At 37.7% G+C, this 21,138-nt stretch overlaps 3 protein-coding genes and 1 long non-coding RNA gene across 13 annotated transcripts; 3 read left to right on the forward strand and 1 right to left on the reverse strand.

The window, feature by feature from the left end:
• The first annotated feature begins 288 nt into the window (after positions 1–288).
• Positions 289–6,116, forward strand: LOC111263427 (isocitrate dehydrogenase [NADP], mitochondrial). Of its 3 annotated transcripts, none has more exons than XM_022838474.2 (2): positions 289–1,086; positions 4,809–6,116. In XM_022838474.2, exons 1-2 carry the CDS (start codon positions 859–861, stop codon positions 5,880–5,882), a joined length of 1,302 nt encoding a protein of 433 aa, XP_022694209.1. In that variant the 5' UTR covers positions 289–858; the 3' UTR covers positions 5,883–6,116. The 3 variants fall into 3 exon arrangements, with proteins under 3 accessions (XP_022694209.1, XP_022694211.1, XP_022694210.1); XM_022838476.2 differs by having other exon boundaries at positions 291–740; XM_022838475.2 differs by lacking the exon at positions 289–1,086 and adding an exon at positions 1,693–1,854.
• Positions 6,117–6,259: 143 nt separating this feature from the next.
• On the reverse strand, positions 6,260–17,060 carry LOC111263428 (lipopolysaccharide-induced tumor necrosis factor-alpha factor homolog). The gene is made up of 3 exons (XM_086969610.1): positions 15,899–17,060; positions 10,434–10,511; positions 6,260–8,931 (listed from the first exon to the last, which is right to left on the reverse strand). The coding sequence occupies exons 1-3, from the start codon at positions 16,110–16,112 to the stop codon at positions 8,762–8,764; spliced, it is 462 nt and encodes a 153-aa protein (XP_086825736.1). The 5' UTR covers positions 16,113–17,060; the 3' UTR covers positions 6,260–8,761.
• Positions 10,603–14,539, forward strand: LOC147753076 (uncharacterized). Its single transcript, XR_015312302.1, has 2 exons — positions 10,603–10,688; positions 11,210–14,539. It is a non-coding gene; the product is annotated as an uncharacterized LOC147753076 (long non-coding RNA).
• Positions 17,061–17,456: 396 nt separating the features above from the next.
• Positions 17,457–21,109, forward strand: LOC111263429 (uncharacterized). Of its 8 annotated transcripts, none has more exons than XM_086969612.1 (4): positions 17,457–17,608; positions 18,673–18,797; positions 19,826–19,931; positions 20,655–21,109. In XM_086969612.1, exons 2-4 carry the CDS (start codon positions 18,762–18,764, stop codon positions 20,879–20,881), a joined length of 369 nt encoding a protein of 122 aa, XP_086825738.1. In that variant the 5' UTR covers positions 17,457–17,608; positions 18,673–18,761; the 3' UTR covers positions 20,882–21,109. The 8 variants fall into 8 exon arrangements, with proteins under 8 accessions (XP_086825738.1, XP_086825742.1, XP_086825740.1 ...); XM_086969616.1 differs by having other exon boundaries at positions 17,458–17,608; positions 18,673–18,962; XM_086969614.1 differs by having other exon boundaries at positions 17,603–17,671.
• The last annotated feature ends 29 nt before the right edge of the window (positions 21,110–21,138 follow it).

Below are 21,138 nucleotides of genomic sequence, written 5' to 3' on the forward strand. Positions count from 1 at the left end.
CGTATGACATCCAATAAAAGTTTCGTCGTCTATCTAAGGACGATTCAATGAACATAAGAGTTAATAAAAATTTAATTAGCATATATTTTATAAACTTTAGATGTATTTTTCAGTAGTTAAACAAGGGTCTTTGCTAAATGCTTTAAAAGTTTTAATAACTTAAAACTAACTCAATGTATTTTTACTAAGTATTTTCCAAACTCAAATAATCATTATTGTTACGTAACATTAGTGATACACGATACTTATAATCAATACTCATAGTTTCATTTGAATCTGTTGTCATCTCATTTATTTTCCTTGACAAAAATTTCTTAGTTTACGATCACTTCTCTTGTATTAATTATGATAATTAACACTTAGTGCCATGGTTGTTCACAGTTCGATGTTATTTATAGAAATAGTCTTAATAGCCATATTTATAATTAATTGCATTATACCTCAGCAAAATAACTACTCCCTATTATTCTGAATCCTGCACATATCCGCGCGGTCACTGAAGTTACTGCCGTTCCGCCACCAGCTGCCAGGTTCGAAATTCTGCCGAGCACGCCTTCTCGCTGTATCCTGTCGTCGTCGCAGTCGATAGAAAGCTGTCTGAATTAAGTGTGTTATAAGGTATCAACAGTCTCTTCACCGGCGGTAATGGACCGCTGATATAAAAGATTGAAGTAGCAACAGGCAGTGCTTTTGCAGTAACAAGTCGTTCGAATAGCGCTCTGGCCCGTTGTAATTACATGGTGTGTAATAGTAAATAGGCCTAGGAAAAGAACACGGATTGTAATATTGTGTGTTCAGATGCAGTGCTAGCGAGTTAACAAAAAGTAGAACAATAAACGAAGTGAGAAAAAGTTTATCATGGCACGTATTTTGAAGCCTCTGAAAAGTTTTACTTTGTTGGGAGTCCGATATGCTTCGCAATCGAAAAGGGTCGTGGTCGAGAATCCTATCGTCGAGTTAGACGGTGACGAGATGACTCGAGTTATATGGCAATTCATTAAGGACCGCTTGATCTTTCCATACCTAAAGATTGACTGCAAATACTACGATCTCGGACTGCCGTACAGAGATCAAACGAATGATCAGGTCAGCTGAAAAAAGGTGCTCCACATGTAATAAATAAATATATATATATAGCGACGACACGCAAGTAGGTGGACAGAAATGTTATTTTTACAGACAGCAGCTCGTCCTTATATAGCAATAACGACGCAAATGCTTAAAACTATTGGTACGGGCCGTAGCATTTGGCCGCGGTACCCACGCATGAATACCAACATACGGCCTATAGCCGTTTACGCTTTCAGCTAGCTCTTGTTAACACTCCAGGTACACGGTGATTCCCAATTGACGATCGTCTAGGTTTTGCTGTAAGGAGATGGTGCGATTATTGCCAGCAATCGACGTTGTAACTCTGCGATTCCTACTCAATTTACTTGAACTGAACCTTTTCCTCGGCCGTTGAGCAGAGTTCGCTGATGCACACGTTCACGCACCTCGACGTTTTTTATAATTGTCGAGTTAAGAAGCGGTAGTTTCGCTAACTATTCTTACCACAGGGACCACCAGGACCTTATCTTTGTGGCTCGGTGGATCAACTGTCCGCCCTCAAATTGACGAGCTTCTTGTCTTCGATGAATAGTTTTACTCTTGTTGAAGACTGACCGTTTCGGGTTTTACGTTCAATACCATTCTTTTCTTGCTGTCACCAATCGTAATGCTATTTTGCAAATAATTACAAAAGAATTTATATAAAATGTATAGTTTTTCTGCCTTGCGCAGATGTTCAAAATTATTATCATTCTAGTAAGTAAATTAGTAAGACAATGGTGGGCTATCGACTTACAAACTACAGTAAGTACTTCATTTGATGTTTCCAGCTATTTTTGGTCAAATACAGCTTTTACATTTTTCAGTGTCATTGTTTTTCTGGAGTGACATTATCCTTAAGAAAAATCCATTGGCGCTATGTATAGAGAACTGGCAAAATGTTTTTTGAGACCTCTTCACCTAATCCATATGTCTGGAGGATTTTCGTGAAGATATGCTTTTACGTCATAATGATAATACGCGTGCCTTCCGTTTTGTTGGGAATAAAATTCGTTGTTTCAATAACGTCTTCTCAAAATGCGTGGTGAAAAGATTCTGCATGAATGATTTACATGAAGCACTATATTGTCAAAAAAAAAGCTTAAATCCTTTTGTTTGAGATGCCTCACCACACTGCACTTTATAATATATTTATATGGTAATCCTGCGCAATATTATCCTGCGGACTCCAAATTGCGTAATAGGTGCAATTGTATAAAATCATTGTGACATTAAATTTAACCGTAGCTTCATCGCTCCAAATAACCTTTCCCATCAACTGAAAAGGTAAACTTCTTTTATCCGACTAATTTAATCGCGTAGGTAGATTTGCCTGACATTCTCTGCGTATTCGTATTTTTGTTATTACAATGTAGTGTTACTTCCAAGAGCATTTCGAAGTCAATCCTCTTCATTTAAATGAAAAAATATGAACCGTATTTTGTTATAGTCAAAATTGGAGCAAACATCTTTATATTTTAAACTAGCATTTTTGGACTAAATACGCGTCATTTGGTCGATGACCTTCTGTCATTTTACTGGTGACTCCATAATCTTAACACTATAGAATTTCTGTGGTTTCTGGGCGAACAATTGTGCTAAGTAATATTTACTTTTTGCCATTGAAATTCTACGTATAAACAGACAACGCAAGATTCGGGTTATACGGCATATGCAATAGAACATCCCACAAAGGTTTTCTCAGTTTTTTGCCGGTTAACAAAGGATGTTGTGCTCCGGCACTGTTATGCTAGAAGGCCAGGCCTTTTCTGTTCCTTAGTTCTGGTCCGTTTTTTTCGATGGCGGTCTAGCCGCTGACAGTAGACAGGTCCAAATCAATTATTTAGCATACCGCAGTAATACATACTCGTAGTACATGACTCCTTTCCAATTCCACCAAACATAGCGCCAGTCTAAACTGATTGTGGAGCACATTTTTTTAAAATTTTCATTTAAGTATACATTATTGTTGTATACGATCTATGCTTCATCGCCCGTGATGAATCGTTTAAAAAGGGTTTGATTTCGTTGCGTTCCTGTAGAGTTTTGCAGATAGGAATAGGATTAAATTATTTTGCGTTAATTCGTGTGGCATTCAAACACCGAGTTTCTTTTTATAGCTACTTTTTTTCAAATGTTTTGAAACTGTTTGGTGTTGGATATTTTGTTCCTTTGCGATGTCACCGCTATTCACAAGTCGATCTTGCTTAATTTTGGTAGTAAATTCATCTATTTTTTTTTGCAATGGGTCGACCATTATAAAAAACATCTTTGATGTCAAAATTTGTAGACCGACAGCGACAGAACAGCTTTTTTAATCGCGGCCTCCGACAACGCATTTCTATCATAAACAGTACATGTTTGGCCAGGCCAGCATTTGTGCCTTGATTGTTAGAAGATTCTAAAACAACAAATCATTGCACACATTTTGAAGGCGCTCTATTTTAAGTCTAAAGACAGGTATTACAACAATTGTAGCGCAACTAATACTGCCGACTCTTAGCTTCAAATGACGGTAACGTCAGGCCCATACAACCCATATCGCCTGAGATATCAGACTAGAAGCCATTTAGCTAGAAAAAAGGTCAATAGTCTATCGCCAACCCAATGTTGGTGTATATTAAACGATTGGTATAGCGTGTCCTCAAATGCAAAATATAAGAACACAGTATACCTTAGAGTGTGAAATACTCATTGGAATTCCCGACAAAGAGTAGGTTGTTCACGGACGTAGTTTTTCCAACAGGATCGCTATTCTTTATCTGCTTGTTAACATAGCATAATAACATAGTTATTCATGTTCGATTACCTACAAGTTCTTATCCGAAAATTGTTATAAGAATGTTCTATGCAAGGTCAAATAAAAGTAGAGTCACAAGGGGGGAAAGAACATGTAAGTCTATAGACGAAAAAAGTCGGCTTCCCATTGATGCTTCAACTGTAAGCTTGTTCTCTTCGCAAACGTAAGGACAATATTTCCCTAACTGTGTATTTCGGTCTCTTCGTATTATAAGCTTTCCTTTGCTTAGTCGCCACGCTCGGCTCTATTTGCCATGATGAATGACCATAGTCAGCGCAGCGACACAACGATTCGTATATTCCAAAAATTTATCAAAACGAATAGCTTACGGAATACTGGGATGTTTTGTTGCACTTAATGTTTTTTGTTGTATATGTTAGTCTTAAAATGCTTGTTCGCTTTTTCTGAATTACTAATGAAAAGGCGCTCAACAAAGTAGCCACATCAGTACAACGGGTCTTGACTGCGTTCTCTGAATTGCAACACACGTTTATCGAGTTTAGGCTGAAAGTTTTTTGAATATCTAACAAGGAAATATAAAACCAAATGCACATATAAACATATTTACAGTTGAGTTATGTACGATATTGGTTTGTAATCTACCCATCTTTTAATCGCTAGGTCCATTTAATCCTTCTGGGTTACTTTCTTTAGTTCGAATGACCTTCAAACAGTATGACCTGGAATGTGGCGGATTCAAAACCTGTAATAGTTTAATCACAAATAGGTAATATTAGTCGGGGTCAAATCACTTCCATTTCCTTTCATAAAATAAGTAAAGGGAAACTAGCCTATTGCTCTAGTTTTTATAGCTTAGAATCTTAACATCTAAACCACAGCGTGAAGCAGTTTATGCGCTGGACTCGTTTGGCTTTCCAATCTACACTACTTACGTTCTCTTACAAACGTCTTTTTCCAGGTCACGATTGACGCTGCTAATGCAATCTTAAAGTACAACGTGGGTATCAAATGTGCAACGATCACGCCTGACGAAGCGCGGGTGAAGGAATTCAATCTCAAACAAATGTGGAGGTCGCCCAATGGCACAATTCGGAACATTCTGGGCGGAACCGTCTTCCGAGAACCGATCCTGTGTTTGAACATCCCTCGTCTGGTGCCTGGTTGGACACAACCTATTATTATAGGTCGACATGCGTTTGGCGATCAGTATCGAGCCACTGACGCGGTGTTCGATAAGCCCGGCAGGCTCGAAATGGTCTATACTCCAGCAGATGGTTCAGCAGAACAGCGATATGTTGTATTCACGTTCAAGGATAAAAAAAACAGCGGAGTTGGCTTGACGATGTATAATACTGATGAATCTATTCAAGACTTTGCACATTCCTGCTTCCAATATTCCCTTATGAAGGGTTGGCCGCTCTACCTCAGCACGAAGAACACTATTCTTAAAAAATATGATGGACGGTTTAAGGACATCTTTCAGGAAACCTATGATTCGAAATATAAGGTTGAATTTGAGAAGCGTAAAATTTGGTATGAGCACCGTCTAATTGACGATCAAGTGGCTCAAATGCTCAAATCATCTGGCGGATTTGTATGGGCTTGCAAGAACTACGACGGCGATGTACAAAGCGATATTGTGGCTCAAGGATTCGGTTCTCTTGGGCTTATGACATCGGTACTCGTCTGTCCCGACGGAAAGACTATCGAGTCGGAGGCAGCCCACGGCACTGTGACCCGTCACTACCGCATGCATCAGAAAGGTCAGCCAACAAGTACCAACCCAATTGCCTCAATTTTCGCGTGGACACGTGGCCTTATGCACCGCGCGAAGTTGGATAACAACGCTGATTTGACGAAGTTTTGCAAGGCCCTAGAGACAGCGTGTGTGGACTGCGTTGAAGCTGGTGAAATGACTAAAGATCTCGCCATTTGTATCCATGGCATGAGTGGAACAAATGAATCTCACTACCTAAACACTATGGACTTCCTTGAGGCTATCGCTTTACGCCTCAAGCGATCATTAAAATAAACGGTTCTAATTAGTTAGTTGCTTGTTACCGAGTTTCATGGTAAACACGTACTGCTCAAATATAGATCTATTTTTCTTCTTGCGAACAGATTTTATGAACCAGCACATTCTTCAAAATAGCAGCGAAATACTACCTGAAATCGAATGAAAGAAATATACAATCATTCTGTTGTACATCTGCATATACCGGCATTTTAGTAACTAATAAATACTGAACCATGTGTTTCTAATGCAGATTTATCTAGCTCGTAAGGTATAAAAAGAATGTTAGCTGATTACGCGCTTTATAATATGTGCAATAGGTCACTATTCCTTAATACATGATAAGATACAGAAGGTAATGACCATATCGCATAAAATTAAGACAAATGAACAGCTGCATGTTTTGTAAACATAGCGTCGTAACTTCCTCCTTTTTTATTTCTGCATACTTCCTTTTGCCTTTCCCACTCGTACAAGTTTTGCGTTCGACCTCGTTCATGATCTCTAGTCATCGTCGTACACAGTATGGTAGCTATACATCACGTTCCTTTTTGCATCATTAATATTAAATAAATATTGTTATCGTTTCGAGTAGTAGAAACTGTATCACAATGCTCAGATATTGGTTGGCCGTATAGAGGTTGGCTTCAGCAGTACTGTTGTGGATGCATAGCTGTCCTTTACATCATCCTATTATTTTCTCGCTAACGACCGGTGCCGGTACCATTCTTTCTATTTCATAACTAATAACGGTTAGCTGTAAAGCTTCTTGCAGGAACTATTGCTATTGTATTTTTACGAATGTAGCTACTATGAGAAAATACGTGCAGACCTCCGATCCGCCTGGACTGCTCGATTATTTCTCCAGTCATTTAATAACTGTGAAGTATGCATTTAATAAGATCTGTTGGATTTGTTAGAAATTTCGCATTTCTGCGCCCCAGCTAATTATCTAGCTATATGGAGAGGATATGCATGCACACACAGGGCGTTTCAAAAATGTATAAACAGTTTGAATGATTGTAACTTTTATTTACATATGACTAATATTTGAATCATAAAATATTTTCATACAATGTAAATAATTTCTCCTTGTGTACATATACAAAATTACTCTGTACAATAGAGTGCTAATAATCCAGGCCTAACTTCACAAACATCAACTAATTTCCTAATGTCTCGGCACTCTGAACCTTATCTTTAAGGCATCTTGAAAAAATAGTCAAATTAAGTTACCGTATATACTTTTTTTGCAAACGCCCTGTAAATATATTTTTCTTTGTCATTAAAAGATTTTGTTTTGCAGCTTGAGACCTATGCTGGCCTCTTTATGGTCACTTGACAGCGCTTCGAAAAAACACTTTAGTCTTAGAAAAAATATTTGCTACGCTGTTTTCTATGAACCATTTTTCATCAACTCTGCGTCTAGCAAAATTTATTATAAATGGTGATATAATGACGTCAACATCATGTCATGTAAATTTTCTGTTAGCGTTTTGTATTGGCGCCCGATCGTGTACGACTTCTGTATCTAGCACTTCATTGTGTGTAGAGATTGCCACGATGCCCAATATTTTATACAAGTATATCATTTGCTCAAATTAACAAGGTGTAAGAGTACTGCAAATTCTCCTTATTAAAGAGAAAACATACGAACTTGTTTTGAACGAAGGCATATCCAAAGCAACAACATTTGCCGAGGGCAATCGTCACACTTCGAACGTTCTCTTCTTATCTGCTAGGCTTTGCATTCATTTCTGCACCCACAGTAAGTTTCCTGTTTACCACTAAAGCATTACACTGCACACGACCTATTTATATATAAAACTGTGCACGCCTTTGGTCGTTCATAGAGGAAATCGGTCGAGCATATCTACGTATACGTTCATGTCCTACAAATAAGGTCCCATTAAAGTTCTATGAGTTTCATGCCATTTGACTAAAAAATAGTGTTCTTTATCGACGTTTTTCCTCGATAATCGATTAAGGAAGTTGTTTGTAAGCGTATGATATATTCTGCGTTTCTTGCTACATCTGGTTATGTAACAAGATTTCCGACTCAATTATAGTTACGTTATGATGGATTATTTTTTTAATATTTTCTCCCTGCAGCATTGCCTGCATAGCTTTAATCTGCTGACACCGTTTCCTTCTGACAGCTGATTGCAAACAAATTTTCTTTATTTTTCTTCGACTTGCACATTCTATTGATACATACCCATAGTACATATGCAATACACGTGATTTGGTTACGCTTTCCTCAACAAACACTGTATTGTTATATTTATTACGGTAATTAGCAATCATTGTAATAGTATATTTCCCCTTTTAACAGGGCAATCGATTCTTGCAGTGAAGCTCAAAGTGCCATGTTTTTACGGATCCCCGATAAACCGGAGAAGCTTCCGTGGGGACTACTGAAAAAAAATTTATTTTTGTGTCCCTATATATGCTAGTAAACCATTTCAGCTGACGGTCACGTCGACCAGTTAACCTTAGCCGCTGTAACAAAATGAGAATTCACTAATTATCGTACGAACAGCGCGACTGCTTCGTTTGTTTTCTGTCATTATAAAGACTGCGGTTCGCTGATTGTTTGAGTTCGCTCATGTAACGAGTAGAAGAACCGTTATCAAAAAAATATATTGAAGATTTTTATATATCTTTCAGCTGTTTTTCATTGTTGTTGTTCGAGTCTTCGTCACCGCTGCCGATGCCAACATGTCGTGTTGTCATGTGTTGAAAGGCTGCTTTTAATGTTACATTCTCGTTTGTTATGTTACTCTTATTATTAACTCCAAGATCCTGTAGTAATGCACCGATCAATATCTAGTCACTCGCGTACTAGTTGTGGCAACACTGTAGGTGGCGAATCCAGTCGGCATTTGGAGGAGCTGTCACAAGCGTTTAAACGTACCAAGGTGAGCTCGGCACGACGGACAATGATGTTCAATATCCTGACATTCCGGTATACAGTATGGAATCAAACAACAGCCCCATACGCAGCCTAAGGCGATAAGTGCTCCGGAAAATAGGTACGTTAGAAGGCCGGGCCGAGCTGATGTCGCTGTAAGCGGAGGTCATCACACATTTGGACGATGGTTTCACGAAAGTTGGATGAATCATAATTAGATTGTATTAAACGAATGAACCGAACGTAGCGATGAATGTTAATTGTTTAAGTACCGGAAATAGAAAAATGTGTATAATCTCGTTAGTTTCACTATGACGCTGTACGATGTAACAAACATATTATTAAATGTGATCAAACGTAAGGGGAGCAAATCATTTGAAAAGATAAAAGGAAATAAATAGGCTTACATGTTTACATTGCTTCATGAATGAATGAAAATTCAAAATTGTGTCTATAGAGAAGATTCAAGAATTCTATAGACCTTTGCCTATAAACTTTGCAGCGTATGTTTACTGTTGTCAGTAGCCGCGGAATAGTATAAAAGCTATACACATTTCTATTACACATGTGGCCTATCTACGCTACAAATTTAATGATCTTTGTACTGAAGACCGTTTTTTTGTCGTTAAAATAAAAAAAAGGTATGTTATGGGTTATAAAAAATAGGGTTGCCCACAAAATGGGCAGCGGTGGCCGATAACGCATAAAATTTTTAAAATCCTCAAAAATAAATCAGAATCGATCATTGGCCTATTGTAGCTTATGTATAATAAATACATTTATTGCACTGGAATCTGAGTTACACTTAACAATATTACAGCGAATGCTGTAGGGGATGTACAGGGAGGGGCAACAATCACTTCACAGTTCGAAATAAATATATATGCGTTATCGGCCACCGTTGCCCACTTTGTAAAGAGTCGTGCTATATATATATATATATATATAAACTTCCTTCAACTACCAAAAGCCTTTTGCTCCACCTTGTGTAGGGATACAGCTCCCTAATTTGACAATAAATCTGACTGTCTTCTTCAACAGCTGCTGGAGGCCATTATAGTCTCATCACGCAGCAACGTGTATCATCTTTCTACTGTTTATTTATGATGACTGTGGCACTTTTTCCGAGATTTTACTTTGCAATAAAAAAAATGTGTGTCTTTTTTTGGTGCAGCCCTAAATTAAGCCACCTTACTTTTTTTTTTATTTAAAAAGTAGACAAACTATAGAGCGATGTATTTATAACATTAAGATTCTCCTTGAGCAACTTTTATAAAAAGTAACCTTAGCAAGAAGCAAAAAGATGTGTTCAAAATTTAAAAATGTACGTTTTTTTTCTTGTTGAAACAAACCTTTCTAGTTTGCTTTCTTTCTAATACATCAAGCTTTTCAAAAGCCACTGAAAGAGTTTCGTACAATTATCAAAATGTGTTCTATTAGTGGCCTTTTCCTGGTCCTGGCATGTATTGTATGCGATTTGTAATTACAGCAATTTTAAAAGTATTGTGTACATTTTATACAGTGTCCCCGTGAAAAAGTTTAGCATACTATTCTGCAACCAAATAGATGTATATTACTTTCTATTTCAGTCATCATACGATTTGTTCGGTAACGTACCTATTTATTGATGCTAGCAACATCATGTGTGTACTCACCTGTCATAACATGAGCGCCACATTTGCCGCAGGTCACCTGTTGTGGTAACGGACCCATTCGCGAGTGAATCACGTGAACTTGGCCAACAATGGCATCGGAATAAAATCATCAGCAGCAGCATCGGCAGTAATCGACGATTAGTGAAGTATATTAGTTTCCTCAGTAAGACGTTGGGTGAGACAGTGATTCGATGAAGGCGAGACATAGGCGACAACGATAATGGAACAGAAAAAAGCAACGCAAAAAGAGAATTGGTTAGTCACATCGCTACTGTAGCACTTGTGATGGGACTACATGGGAAAACTTGTTTAATTAAGCGCCACGATAATAACTTGCGTAGTTTGGTGTTAACGTGAACTAACAGTATGTTTATTAATGTTATATATAACAATAAGCACCTTAATTGAACTCGAGAATAGCTAATGTCTATAGATTTAGCTCCTTGGCAATTTATTAGGAATAAATGGACTTGAAAAAGTAACTTTATTTTCTTTAATTTTAACTACAAAGTTAGCGATCATTCCCTTGTCCAATAAGCATCTGCTTCACTCCAACCTTTGCATAAAATTGATGTTTTAGGCGATTTCTAAAATTACATTTAAAGACAAAGAACTCGAAACACATACTGTAACGTTATTCACATATTATTTACGAGTTCGTTTTTAAAGGAAAATTAACCTTGGCACTTTTCTGTACGAAGTTTTATTCGTTTAAATATTAAAACATTTCAAGTAAGTAAATTAAACCCTATTTACGAATACTTTGCTACTTGCAGGTTACTGTGATTTTGCCAGAAAAGGCAGTCTACGCGCCAAGCCTATGTCTAACACACTACTGTTTTTCTAAACCGCATGATAAGCCCGTTAATGTATTCTTACATGGTAATAATTCCGTTTGGTTTCCTGTTACAATGATGAGCCAAGTTATCAGCTATGCACGCACCTTGGAAGCCTAGACTTTTCGCTTTCGAGCCTGACAGAAATCATTTATGACGGACACCTATGCCTTTTAGATATAATCTACCATTTTGGAATATGATACAGGAGATTTTATTGATCTGTTTGATACGCATACGGACGCAATAATTGTTTTATTATATAATAGTAAAGCTGGAGCAGTATGTTCGATTAATTATGTTGCTATTAATATTGTACTACGGACATGCGATTTATATGTTCCATCTTGTTTATTTATACAATGATTTATTAAGCCGATTTTGTAACCTGTAAAGTTTAGGGGACGCACACCTGTGGGTGAAAAACATGACTATTGCACGATTGAAATGATTGAAACTATTTCACGATTGAGACTATATCATTAGCAGGGATAGTTGTCTTTTGCTAGAATTCACGTAGTAGTTTCACGTTAAAGACTTTTTTTCGCTAATCTATTTTAAATATTGCAATTTTAAAGACATTATCAAAAGCATGTAGTTCACGTCTTTTTGTGAGTTAGATTTTTTAGTTCGTATAAACATATATTTTGCAATTATGTTAAACATTTCACCACATCATTTCGTTCGGCCATATGCTCCCATGTCCTATTTGATCGGTTCGGAGTTTCTCAGCGACATATTCGAACGATTCAATATGGCACTTTTGTACAGCGGCAATGCGTTATGATGCGATAGAACTTCCTCTGCGAATTCTCACCAGAAACCAAACCTCGATTAAATAACCCAACTACTAGTGTTCTGATTGCTTCATTCATTGACTTTGTTGTTACGTGTGGCAATGGTGTATTTCACCCCTCTACGGACTGTTACTGCAAGCAAATCCGGCATATTTTGAAATCGACTAAATTATCTTGGGACTCCGGTACCTCCTGGACATTTCTATACCTACCACCGTGAAATGCGGCCCATGAATTTCCAATTGGCCTAGGATCGATTCACGAGGGACCCATCTTTAATTCAGCTTCAGCATTTTCAGTTTTTGGCTTGCAATTCTGTTACATGTAAAAGCCCTTAAACTCGGTACTCTGCTTTCATGAAAATCCTATTAGACAGCGGCAGTACATTTTGTCGGACGCACGGTATGTTTAATTTTAAATATATAAGTCCTCGCATCTAGCTATCACTTTACTGTTCGTTTTTTACAAACATTTACACCAGTCACGTACTGTGGTCTCACTCAACACTTCCTTGTCTGATGTCATCAACTTTCGATAAATTTCCGCAATACTAGGGCCTTCGAGAATCAAAAACTTGATCATTGAGCGTTGATTCTCGAAACGGAAGTACGTTTTTCCTCTGGAATTTACTTTTCCTGGACTATTCTAAACTGGTTTTTATTTACAGGTATTTACTAGCCAAATTTGATATGCTAGCGGCGCGTAATTCGAAGGTTATTCAATTTTAAAGTCCGTTGAATTCACCTGTATCAACCCAATATGTTTCGCTCTACGAACATGGTTTTTCCGTCACATGATGCGGGTGAGTGCGAGGCATTCTGATGCTGTGCACAGACCGAATAAATCATTCTCTCTGTTAATAAGTTTAATACAGTGTTTGCATAATATTCTTGAACGGAGGACAGGAGCTGTCGTTATAATGCAAAGGAAAATATCGAAGTGAATGGTATCAGCGTGTCAACAACTAGCAGTGGAATTACACGATAAAAGGCTTGTTTTTGAATGCGGAAACCGCACGTCTGTTCCACAAACACGTAGAAGATAATTATGTATGCCGAGGAGAATAAGAGTGACCTCGAGGCTGTTCAGCAAAGGGAGTGTTTCCATTAAGAGGAAAGCAAACTCCAATCGCAAGGAAGACCAATAGTATATAAGCTTACCTTAATTACCTAAGTGAACATAGATTATGTGATCACGTTCAAATATCTTTTTTTTTTTCTTAATCTTTTTTGTCTGAATCCGAACTTAATGAGTTCGTATTCGGATAAAAAGCCGAAAATCCCAATGTACAAAAACTACGCTGAACGTTCGATCCAACCAACTTTATAAATTAAAGTCTCATCTCTAATTGCGATCTCTAGCGTATTCAACGAATAGTTGCATACATATATAAACTGTAGGATATATATTTATCCAACCAACTGCTAGCTGATAACAGATATACGGTACATAGAAGTTGGGTTGGAACTAGTGAAAAGTTAGCTTAATGAATCACTGGGTGGACCCCGAAAGCGACGATGGTTTAAAATATACTTATTTTTCGAGTGTCACCTGAGCTTTGAATAGCCGTGTTTACTTTGTAACAAACACGTTGCCTCGGTCTATGACGAACCATCTAAGCGGTGGTTTAACACGTCAACAAAAAATCGCTGCGCACCAAAGCGATAACATGCCGTTCAGACCATAGCAATTACGTGACATACGGCGTTCCATCCGGCTCAATGTGACCCTCTGCCAACATTGCCATAGAACACAAAATATGATTACCGGAGATTTAAAGCTAGATCCTAATTTCATATTCTGTTTGATTTGCTCTATGCCCCTGCTACTCATTGAGATAAACAGTTATCGTTGCACGGTTTGACAGTGGTTAATATGTTCCTAGTTTCTGTTAAACTGCCCTGGGGCAACTGAAATGGAAACTGAGTCATCTGTGGTCGAGTTTAGTACTAGTGTATGGCGTATCTACGAGCGTATATCAAAGATCAATAGAAAATTAACTCGAATTTATTGCATTTTATGCACATGGACAGATTTTATTCAATTAAAAAATAGCTAAATGAAAATAACATTGAAAGCTAGCAGGGAAAGATATTCTGTGACATAAATTATTGCATAGGATAAAAATATATAGTATTGTTATAGCTATAAACACAGAAGTTGCGACGATTTATGTAACAGTGTTATTATATGACGTTGTAAACGTTGAATGCTTGTATATTCTAGAGGCCGAGCATTAATTTAGTGAAGCCAGCCGGTATCTGAATCTTTAAAGAAATGCGGCACTTTTAAGATGTAGATGACGCTAGATTTTTGAGCTTGTTACAGGACTATACATTCGCGAGATGGAGTAGGTTACAGCACCGCCAATTTGAAACCAGAAGGTTTCTGGTTTTCAACTGGTTGGGCACGAGAAAATTACTAACAGTTTTGGGCTTATACATTTGTTAATAAAGCAATTTATACTTAGTAATATTATTGTTATATTTGTAAACGATTGACAGTGGGCGTTTTCAGCACTCTCAGTCAGAGAACTTGGTTGTTGAAATTAAGTCGGCCGATAGTTAATCATCGAGCCTTTTCCGCTGCTGCTTTAATTACCCTAATTACTACCGCTAAAGCCTTAATAGCAACGACCGTCCCAGTTACAGCAAAACCTATCTTTGTCAACAATGGCTGTTATGTATCATAGGTAAGCAGGGAATTGCATCGCCACCCCGTTCCGACAAAAAAGGGTAGAGTATTAGGCCATCGCATAGGGCAGCCAAGATGACGTCACAAACAGGTTGGTATACGTCGGACACAAGCAATGCGGATGGTGTTCGCAACAGCCGAGAGCAAAATCACAGCTAGTTGGAATAGCAAAACACGTATTTGCTGTTTAGCGTAAGATGCGCCACAAGAATGACGCTGCTTTAATATTGCCACTGGTAATGAGTCAGCAGCTCAGTAAATGCTTGAGGAACAATTAAAAGATTGATCAATGTTACATTTAAAGCAGTAAAATAATCGATGGCATAATTTGGCACGGCTTGCACATTTATTTCTATGCGACGACGCAAAAGATAATGTACATAGCACGGTCTTGTATACTAAACTTACCAATGCCGTACTTAACAGGAAATGACGCAAGGATATGATACTATCAAAGAATATGAAACTAAGTCAGGAGACTTAGTTTCATATTCCTTGTTCATATGTAAAATAACTCATACTAATCAACAAAGGCTTATGTACTTGAATCGTTAAATCAAGACTTATTTGTACAGTACGCATAAGCTTAACAAGCTGCCATCTGGGCTTTCGCTTCGACACATAAGGTCTTGCCTCTTATTAGAAAGAGATTAACAAATACGTTGGAGAAACTCCTTAAAAGGGCTATATCGCGGTCCAGCAAAACGGACTATGAGTGCAAAACCTTCACCCACCACAAACCTGTGATGGCTAAGTAGTGTGGGACATTGTAATAATTGAAAAATGTCTGTCCATGAACAAAAACTAATACTAATACTAATACTAATATAAAAATACCAATGTCATGCAATTCACATAATGGTCTTCTTAATGCAACCAATGCTTGATTTCGTCTAATAGTACATGTTAGAGCGCTCCTTTATTTAAATGTTTTTATTCAAATGTTTTAAGTAGGCATATATCCAAGTGATTAAATACAAAACTTGTCCCAGCTTTCGACTACTGAAGTCGCAGCAAATACACTTAAATAATAACAACCATAACATACAGCTAATAAAAGACAATAGTCAACGATTAATGTATAGAGTAAACCTAATGACAACGACTACATCTTTTGCAAACAGGACAGTGTACTTACCATTGATCGTCGGCTGTGATGGATGTGCGCCGCCAAATTGCGGAAACTGTGGAGGGGGCTGTTGAGGGTACCCAGGATTGTATATCGGTGTAGCAGATGCATGGGGGGTGTATGGTGGTGGAGGTTCGACCGGCAAGGAAGGATATGCAGGCGGAACTGCATTCGGTGCTGACATGCCCCCATTGGGAGCTGCAGAGGGGCCTGACTTGCTCATTACCGCGCAGAAATTACGCACGGAATTGTCAGTTAAAGAAACCCACCGACTTTTCTAACTCCGAGAAACGTTCCTGGGATCAATTTGATGTTATATTACCAAAAGGAACTGGCGCATTTAGTCCTCTCGAAATGTTTAAGATCAGCTGATACGTTAACTGGCAGGTTGCTTTGGTTCGATAGTTAAGTTTGATAATATCGACCAAACGTCAACAATGTTACCTTCACAACATGTACAAGGTAAAAAGTTACGTGATCTTTTGGTGCCTACAGAAACTGGATTACCAAACGGGTCTTGCTTCGCGGCTCTTTCGTTAACCCCCCACCTAGACCAGGGCAAACAACCTATGAAACTACAGATCCCTGCGATCGCCACAGTTGGCGCTGCCTCAGAAAAACGCAGTAGTTAAAAGCTACTAGAGCTATGCACAGTAGAACGCCTTGAATCTTTTATATAATCTTGTTAAGAGCACAATAAAATGTTGCACAAAACAAGATAATTCTCGATGTGTACACCAGGCTCTTACAATGGCAAATAACGTTTCTCACTTATGATCGACTTATCTTTGCTGATCGTGGTGCTCCTTATACATTTTTATTTTTTATTAATATGGGGTTTTACTTCCTGCACACATCCTCAATGGATACGGAATTCACGTACTAGCGCACAGTCTTCGATCTCGACAATCAAAGTAAAATAATACCTTAGATGTATCGATTGCTAACGCTCACTGTTCTTACTGTTGGGGCTCACGTTTCTATTATTTGACGAAAGAAACAGGGGTTTTGTTGTGCTTTGTTATTGCCTATGGTGCTGTCGCTTGACATCAAGCTGTCTGATTGTCTCCTGTGGAATTTCGTAGATCGGACTGTTTGCCTATCCGTGTCTGCTTTAGTGAGCGATAGGCGCGGCGTATGGCGGCGAAATTGCCGAGCAGACCCATGAACTGCCGAGGGAAAAGAACCCGTGTTACGGAGAGGGTGCTGTAAATAGCTTCCTGTGGCTTTATGACCAAACAAACTACAGATAATGTCACAAGTTGATGAAACCTCTCTAATACATTAAATTTCTAAATAGTTTACATCCAATTAAACTGCGTTATTTTGCATCGAGAATTCTACTAACTTGATAAACTGAATAGAAACAAATTAACTTAGCGAGAATACAGCATTTCGACAAAATGAAAACCATGCATGCATATCTGCGAGATCATTTGTACATCATTCACCCTTGAGTAAAATCGCCTATATCATTCCAGCTAGAAACAGCCCTGCAATCAACCAATAAAGATATCAAACCATTAATGAATTTTACGATATTAAATCATCCACTCTGATTTGTTTTTGCCCGTTGCGGAAGAATTCTTTGTGCATTTGCAGAAAGCAGCGAAGCAAGTATGGAACTAAACGAACAACGGCGACCCTAGATTAGCGGGTGTCTACCCGCCAAAACAGAACACGGACAGTGCGATTGGAACGCACCGCACAACTAAAGAGGTTAGGAACAAATGCAGTATTGAGCAAGGACCACAAGAAAGTGCTTGAATTATTTTAACCATGGTATAGTCTAGAAAAATACCATTAGAATTGCTTACGAAATAGATGACACGGAAAAGCAGGAACTGTCCTCGCTATGCCACTGACCTTGATAAGTGTCAAGTTTGGTCGTTAATGCGCGGCAGACATAACATCAGGTGATACAACCTGATTAGAACAACTACGTAAAAATTGAGCTGTGACGTACAAGTGAAGATATGGGCAAAGTTGCCTACTGTAATCGAAATGTTTAATAAGTATATGTGTCGATCTGCGTTTCAGCAATGATTCGTGAAGATCTTTATTGGAAAAGTACGAAAAAATATTTTTTTTAAATAGTTATTTACCGGTAGTGTAATTGAACCAATTCATTAGAATGAGAGTCGTTTGTTTTGTTAAGCTTACGTTTTAATTGTTACTGATTAAGAATCTAGCGTGGATTTTATTTATAACAATTTTTAACAAGCGACATGTGTCGTGTTACGGGATTCTTAGGTAACTTATGACGACAAAAAAGTAATTATGGTTTGATTTGTTTCATCACTAGCGTAATGACTGCCGATTTTAACCACGCCGTAGTATATATCTGGCTTTAACCAACGTAGCTTCCTTTGTTTAGAAACATTATTGTTATAATTTGTGGTCGAATGTCTTATCATCTTTGTTCTGAATTTGAAACGTATGCTACTCACTCGGGGCTTACAAAAAAATATCCTTTTGCCGAGGAGTTGAGGATTGAACTGGTTTAGTAAACTAAATCCAAATGAAAAATATAATAATAATTATTGTTATTATTATTATTATTATTAACTTAACAGGAATGCTTTGCTTCTATCTGGTGAGCTATCAGCAATTTCTGGATCATTATATGTAACTACTATTACAGGGTTATACCGGTCAAAGAAAATTTAGTTCATAATTTTTAGATTATGCTCAGCCTGTTATATACAGCTGTAGTCTCAATAATCGATTTAAGTAAATAATGTTCCAGTATAATAATTATATCATCTTGTCGTGTTTTGTAGTTACTGGATTTTAGGCTCGTGTAAGGGCCAACGAATGCCATGAGAATTCGAAAACCCCGCGGACTTTCCTCACCGACAATTTTCCTTGGATGCGCATTAGGCTTTGCTGCTACCTATTATACATGGTATCCACTCATTCAAGCTCAAAACGAACTTTCTCATGAAAAAAAAACTATCGCAGATAAGATAGGAAAGGAGCTACAGGAAAAGAAGACCGTGGCTGCTGCTTCTGCGACGCTTAACGAAAAGTAGTTCTTCCTCAGACGTAGAGATAAGCCGCTTGAGGGATGGTATGAAAGGAGCATTTCCACCAACGATTTTATAGTAACGACAATTCAACCCGAAGCTACAACCAGTTATAATTGCCATAAAAAGTGAAATGTATTTTTGGTTACTATCTGGTTAAATTATCTGGTTGATTTTTGGAAAGCCCTTCTTTTTCTACACAGGTCACCACTGCATAGTCCGCTAGAGCTTAAACAAAAATATGCTTTTGATCAAGGAAATCTGCATCGATTAGTTGTATTTATACATATAAGATTTTCGATAATGGCGTGCATGCCATACAAAGCAAAGCGAGCTATGACTAGCTAGTGAATTTGTATATAGACATGGTACCGTGAATCATTGAAGATTTAGAAATATTTAATCGGCATCAACCGATTCCGGTAAACGTCACTGGGATATTTTACTGTTTTTGGACTACATCTATTAGAGTAGCAGGAAAGAAGAATACAACAAGGCTTTAAAAAACAATTATGGCCAAAGGACCGAGAACCTCAAATTAGTACTAAAATATCTTCTTTAGAGGAAAATGAGAATATCAACTGAACAGGATAGGATCCCAAGTTTCAAATACAAAGTCTTAAATATATTAATTAATATTTAAGTAATTAATATTTAATTAATAAATTAATTAGATATTAATTAATTCGCCGATGATCATGTTGATTTAACTGTGAGTGATACTGCATCAACGCCACGTAAGCTAGGCCTTTTTTATACAAAAAAAAAATTAGGACTCTAAATTATTCTTTATTTTATTTGTTATCTGTTCAATGATGTAACAGTGTTTCTAGTTTTGAGACTCCATGAAAAATGAAAACACCTATCTGACGTGCATTTCGTACAAACTGTGCGTGTTATTCTGCAGAATAAGCCCAGAGTAAGTTACCATTCACCAAGATCAACTGCGGGTTCTGGAACAGGCATTATAAAGGGCGGATTTTTTATGGTTGTCGCAATCGGTGTAGGTTATGGTGAGTATTCGGTAACCGTAAAATATAGCGCAACGGAAATAATGGCAGGTATCAGTTGTCAATAATTAATACCGTTTATACATTTATAGGCAAACTGCGATAGAAATTGAACAAATGGCAACGATTCTGCGGTTGATGGTTCTAGCCGAACTAATTTTAGTAAAATTAAGTATGACGTACCTGTTTAATCGATAATCATGTATTATACGGTACTCTTTTACGTCTATCTCAAACTGTAGATGACGCTCACTGTTATCCGTATTGAGCCTTCTTTTTGCGTGCGTTATCACCTCAAGTACAAAATTTCAAATTTTACGCCAGCGCAATGTGAGTGCGATTTATACAATATTACAGAAAACCAGCATCTTTGTGTCGACGAGGTGTTTTTGTTTTGTTTAGTCGTAGTAATCTCCAGAGAGAGATATACATCCCTTGAAATTACTGTAAAGTGCGTTTACTCAATTCTGGCTGGAGCCATTAACACTGAGGCGAGCTGTGGGTTTCTAGCATGAGACCTTACTGTCGATCCAGAGACAATTGTTTTCTATTGGACTATAGCACATTATATATATCAAAAAAATTCTATGTATCCCACTATGATTATGATCGTATTTATAATATACACTATTAAATATTCTTTACTGGATATTTTAATTTCAAATATGTATAAATTTATTAAAATACTCGATTTACCGATGCTTCGTATGGTTTTGTTCTTTATAGCTGTATATAAGTATCTTGGCTTTCGAGATTACCTACTTGATCGCAAATCACGTCGCATGGAGGTTACCGTCCAGAAGTATCTTGCCATGCAAGAAAAAAGCGACACACGATGCAAATGTACTGGTAGCTGGTGTGAATGCGAAAATAAGGCTAGAGCGCGCTTGGTAGAACAATATCGACAACAACAAGAACAAACCCAACCCGCGTCGACCACACCGGCTTTATGAACAGGGATTGTGCTCTTAGTAAAAAGAAGGCTAAAACTTTGCTCAGCAGTTTCGCGTTGCTCTATGTCAATGTGTGACGGGATTTGAAATGAGAGGAAAAACTGCTTGACCTATATTGGATTTTAAAGTGTAATAGATATATCATGGATAATTATTAAGAAAGGCGTGCCTTTATACATTTTTGAAACAGTAAATAAAAGTAGTAGAAAAAGCTCGTAATGGTGAAAAGCAGTGCGTCATTTTGTAAGTTCAGCAAA

This window comes from Varroa jacobsoni, unplaced genomic scaffold, assembly GCF_002532875.2.
Source record: "Varroa jacobsoni isolate VJ856 unplaced genomic scaffold, vjacob_1.0 scaffold_764, whole genome shotgun sequence".
Lineage (NCBI taxonomy): Eukaryota > Metazoa > Arthropoda > Arachnida > Mesostigmata > Varroidae > Varroa > Varroa jacobsoni.

What these genes read in the sequence shown, in the direction of transcription:
- LOC111263428 (XM_086969610.1), bottom strand. Translation starts at nt 16,112, where the DNA reads ATGAGCAAGTCAGGCCCCTCTGCAGCTCCCAATGGGGGCATGTCAGCA. An exon ending in ATCACAGCCGACGATCAATG is followed by an intron (nt 10,512 to 15,898) that starts GTAAGTACACTG and finishes TTGTTGGCCAAG; the next exon opens with TTCACGTGATTCACTCGCGA. An exon ending in TGGCGCTCATGTTATGACAG is followed by an intron (nt 8,932 to 10,433) that starts GTGAGTACACAC and finishes CTCCGCTTACAG; the next exon opens with CGACATCAGCTCGGCCCGGC.
- LOC111263427 (XM_022838474.2), top strand. Translation starts at nt 859, where the DNA reads ATGGCACGTATTTTGAAGCCTCTGAAAAGTTTTACTTTGTTGGGAGTC. An exon ending in GAGATCAAACGAATGATCAG is followed by an intron (nt 1,087 to 4,808) that starts GTCAGCTGAAAA and finishes GTCTTTTTCCAG; the next exon opens with GTCACGATTGACGCTGCTAA.
- LOC111263429 (XM_086969612.1), top strand. Translation starts at nt 18,762, where the DNA reads ATGCGCATTAGGCTTTGCTGCTACCTATTATACATG. An exon ending in GCTGCTACCTATTATACATG is followed by an intron (nt 18,798 to 19,825) that starts GTATCCACTCAT and finishes GTTATTCTGCAG; the next exon opens with AATAAGCCCAGAGTAAGTTA. An exon ending in CGCAATCGGTGTAGGTTATG is followed by an intron (nt 19,932 to 20,654) that starts GTGAGTATTCGG and finishes TGTTCTTTATAG; the next exon opens with CTGTATATAAGTATCTTGGC.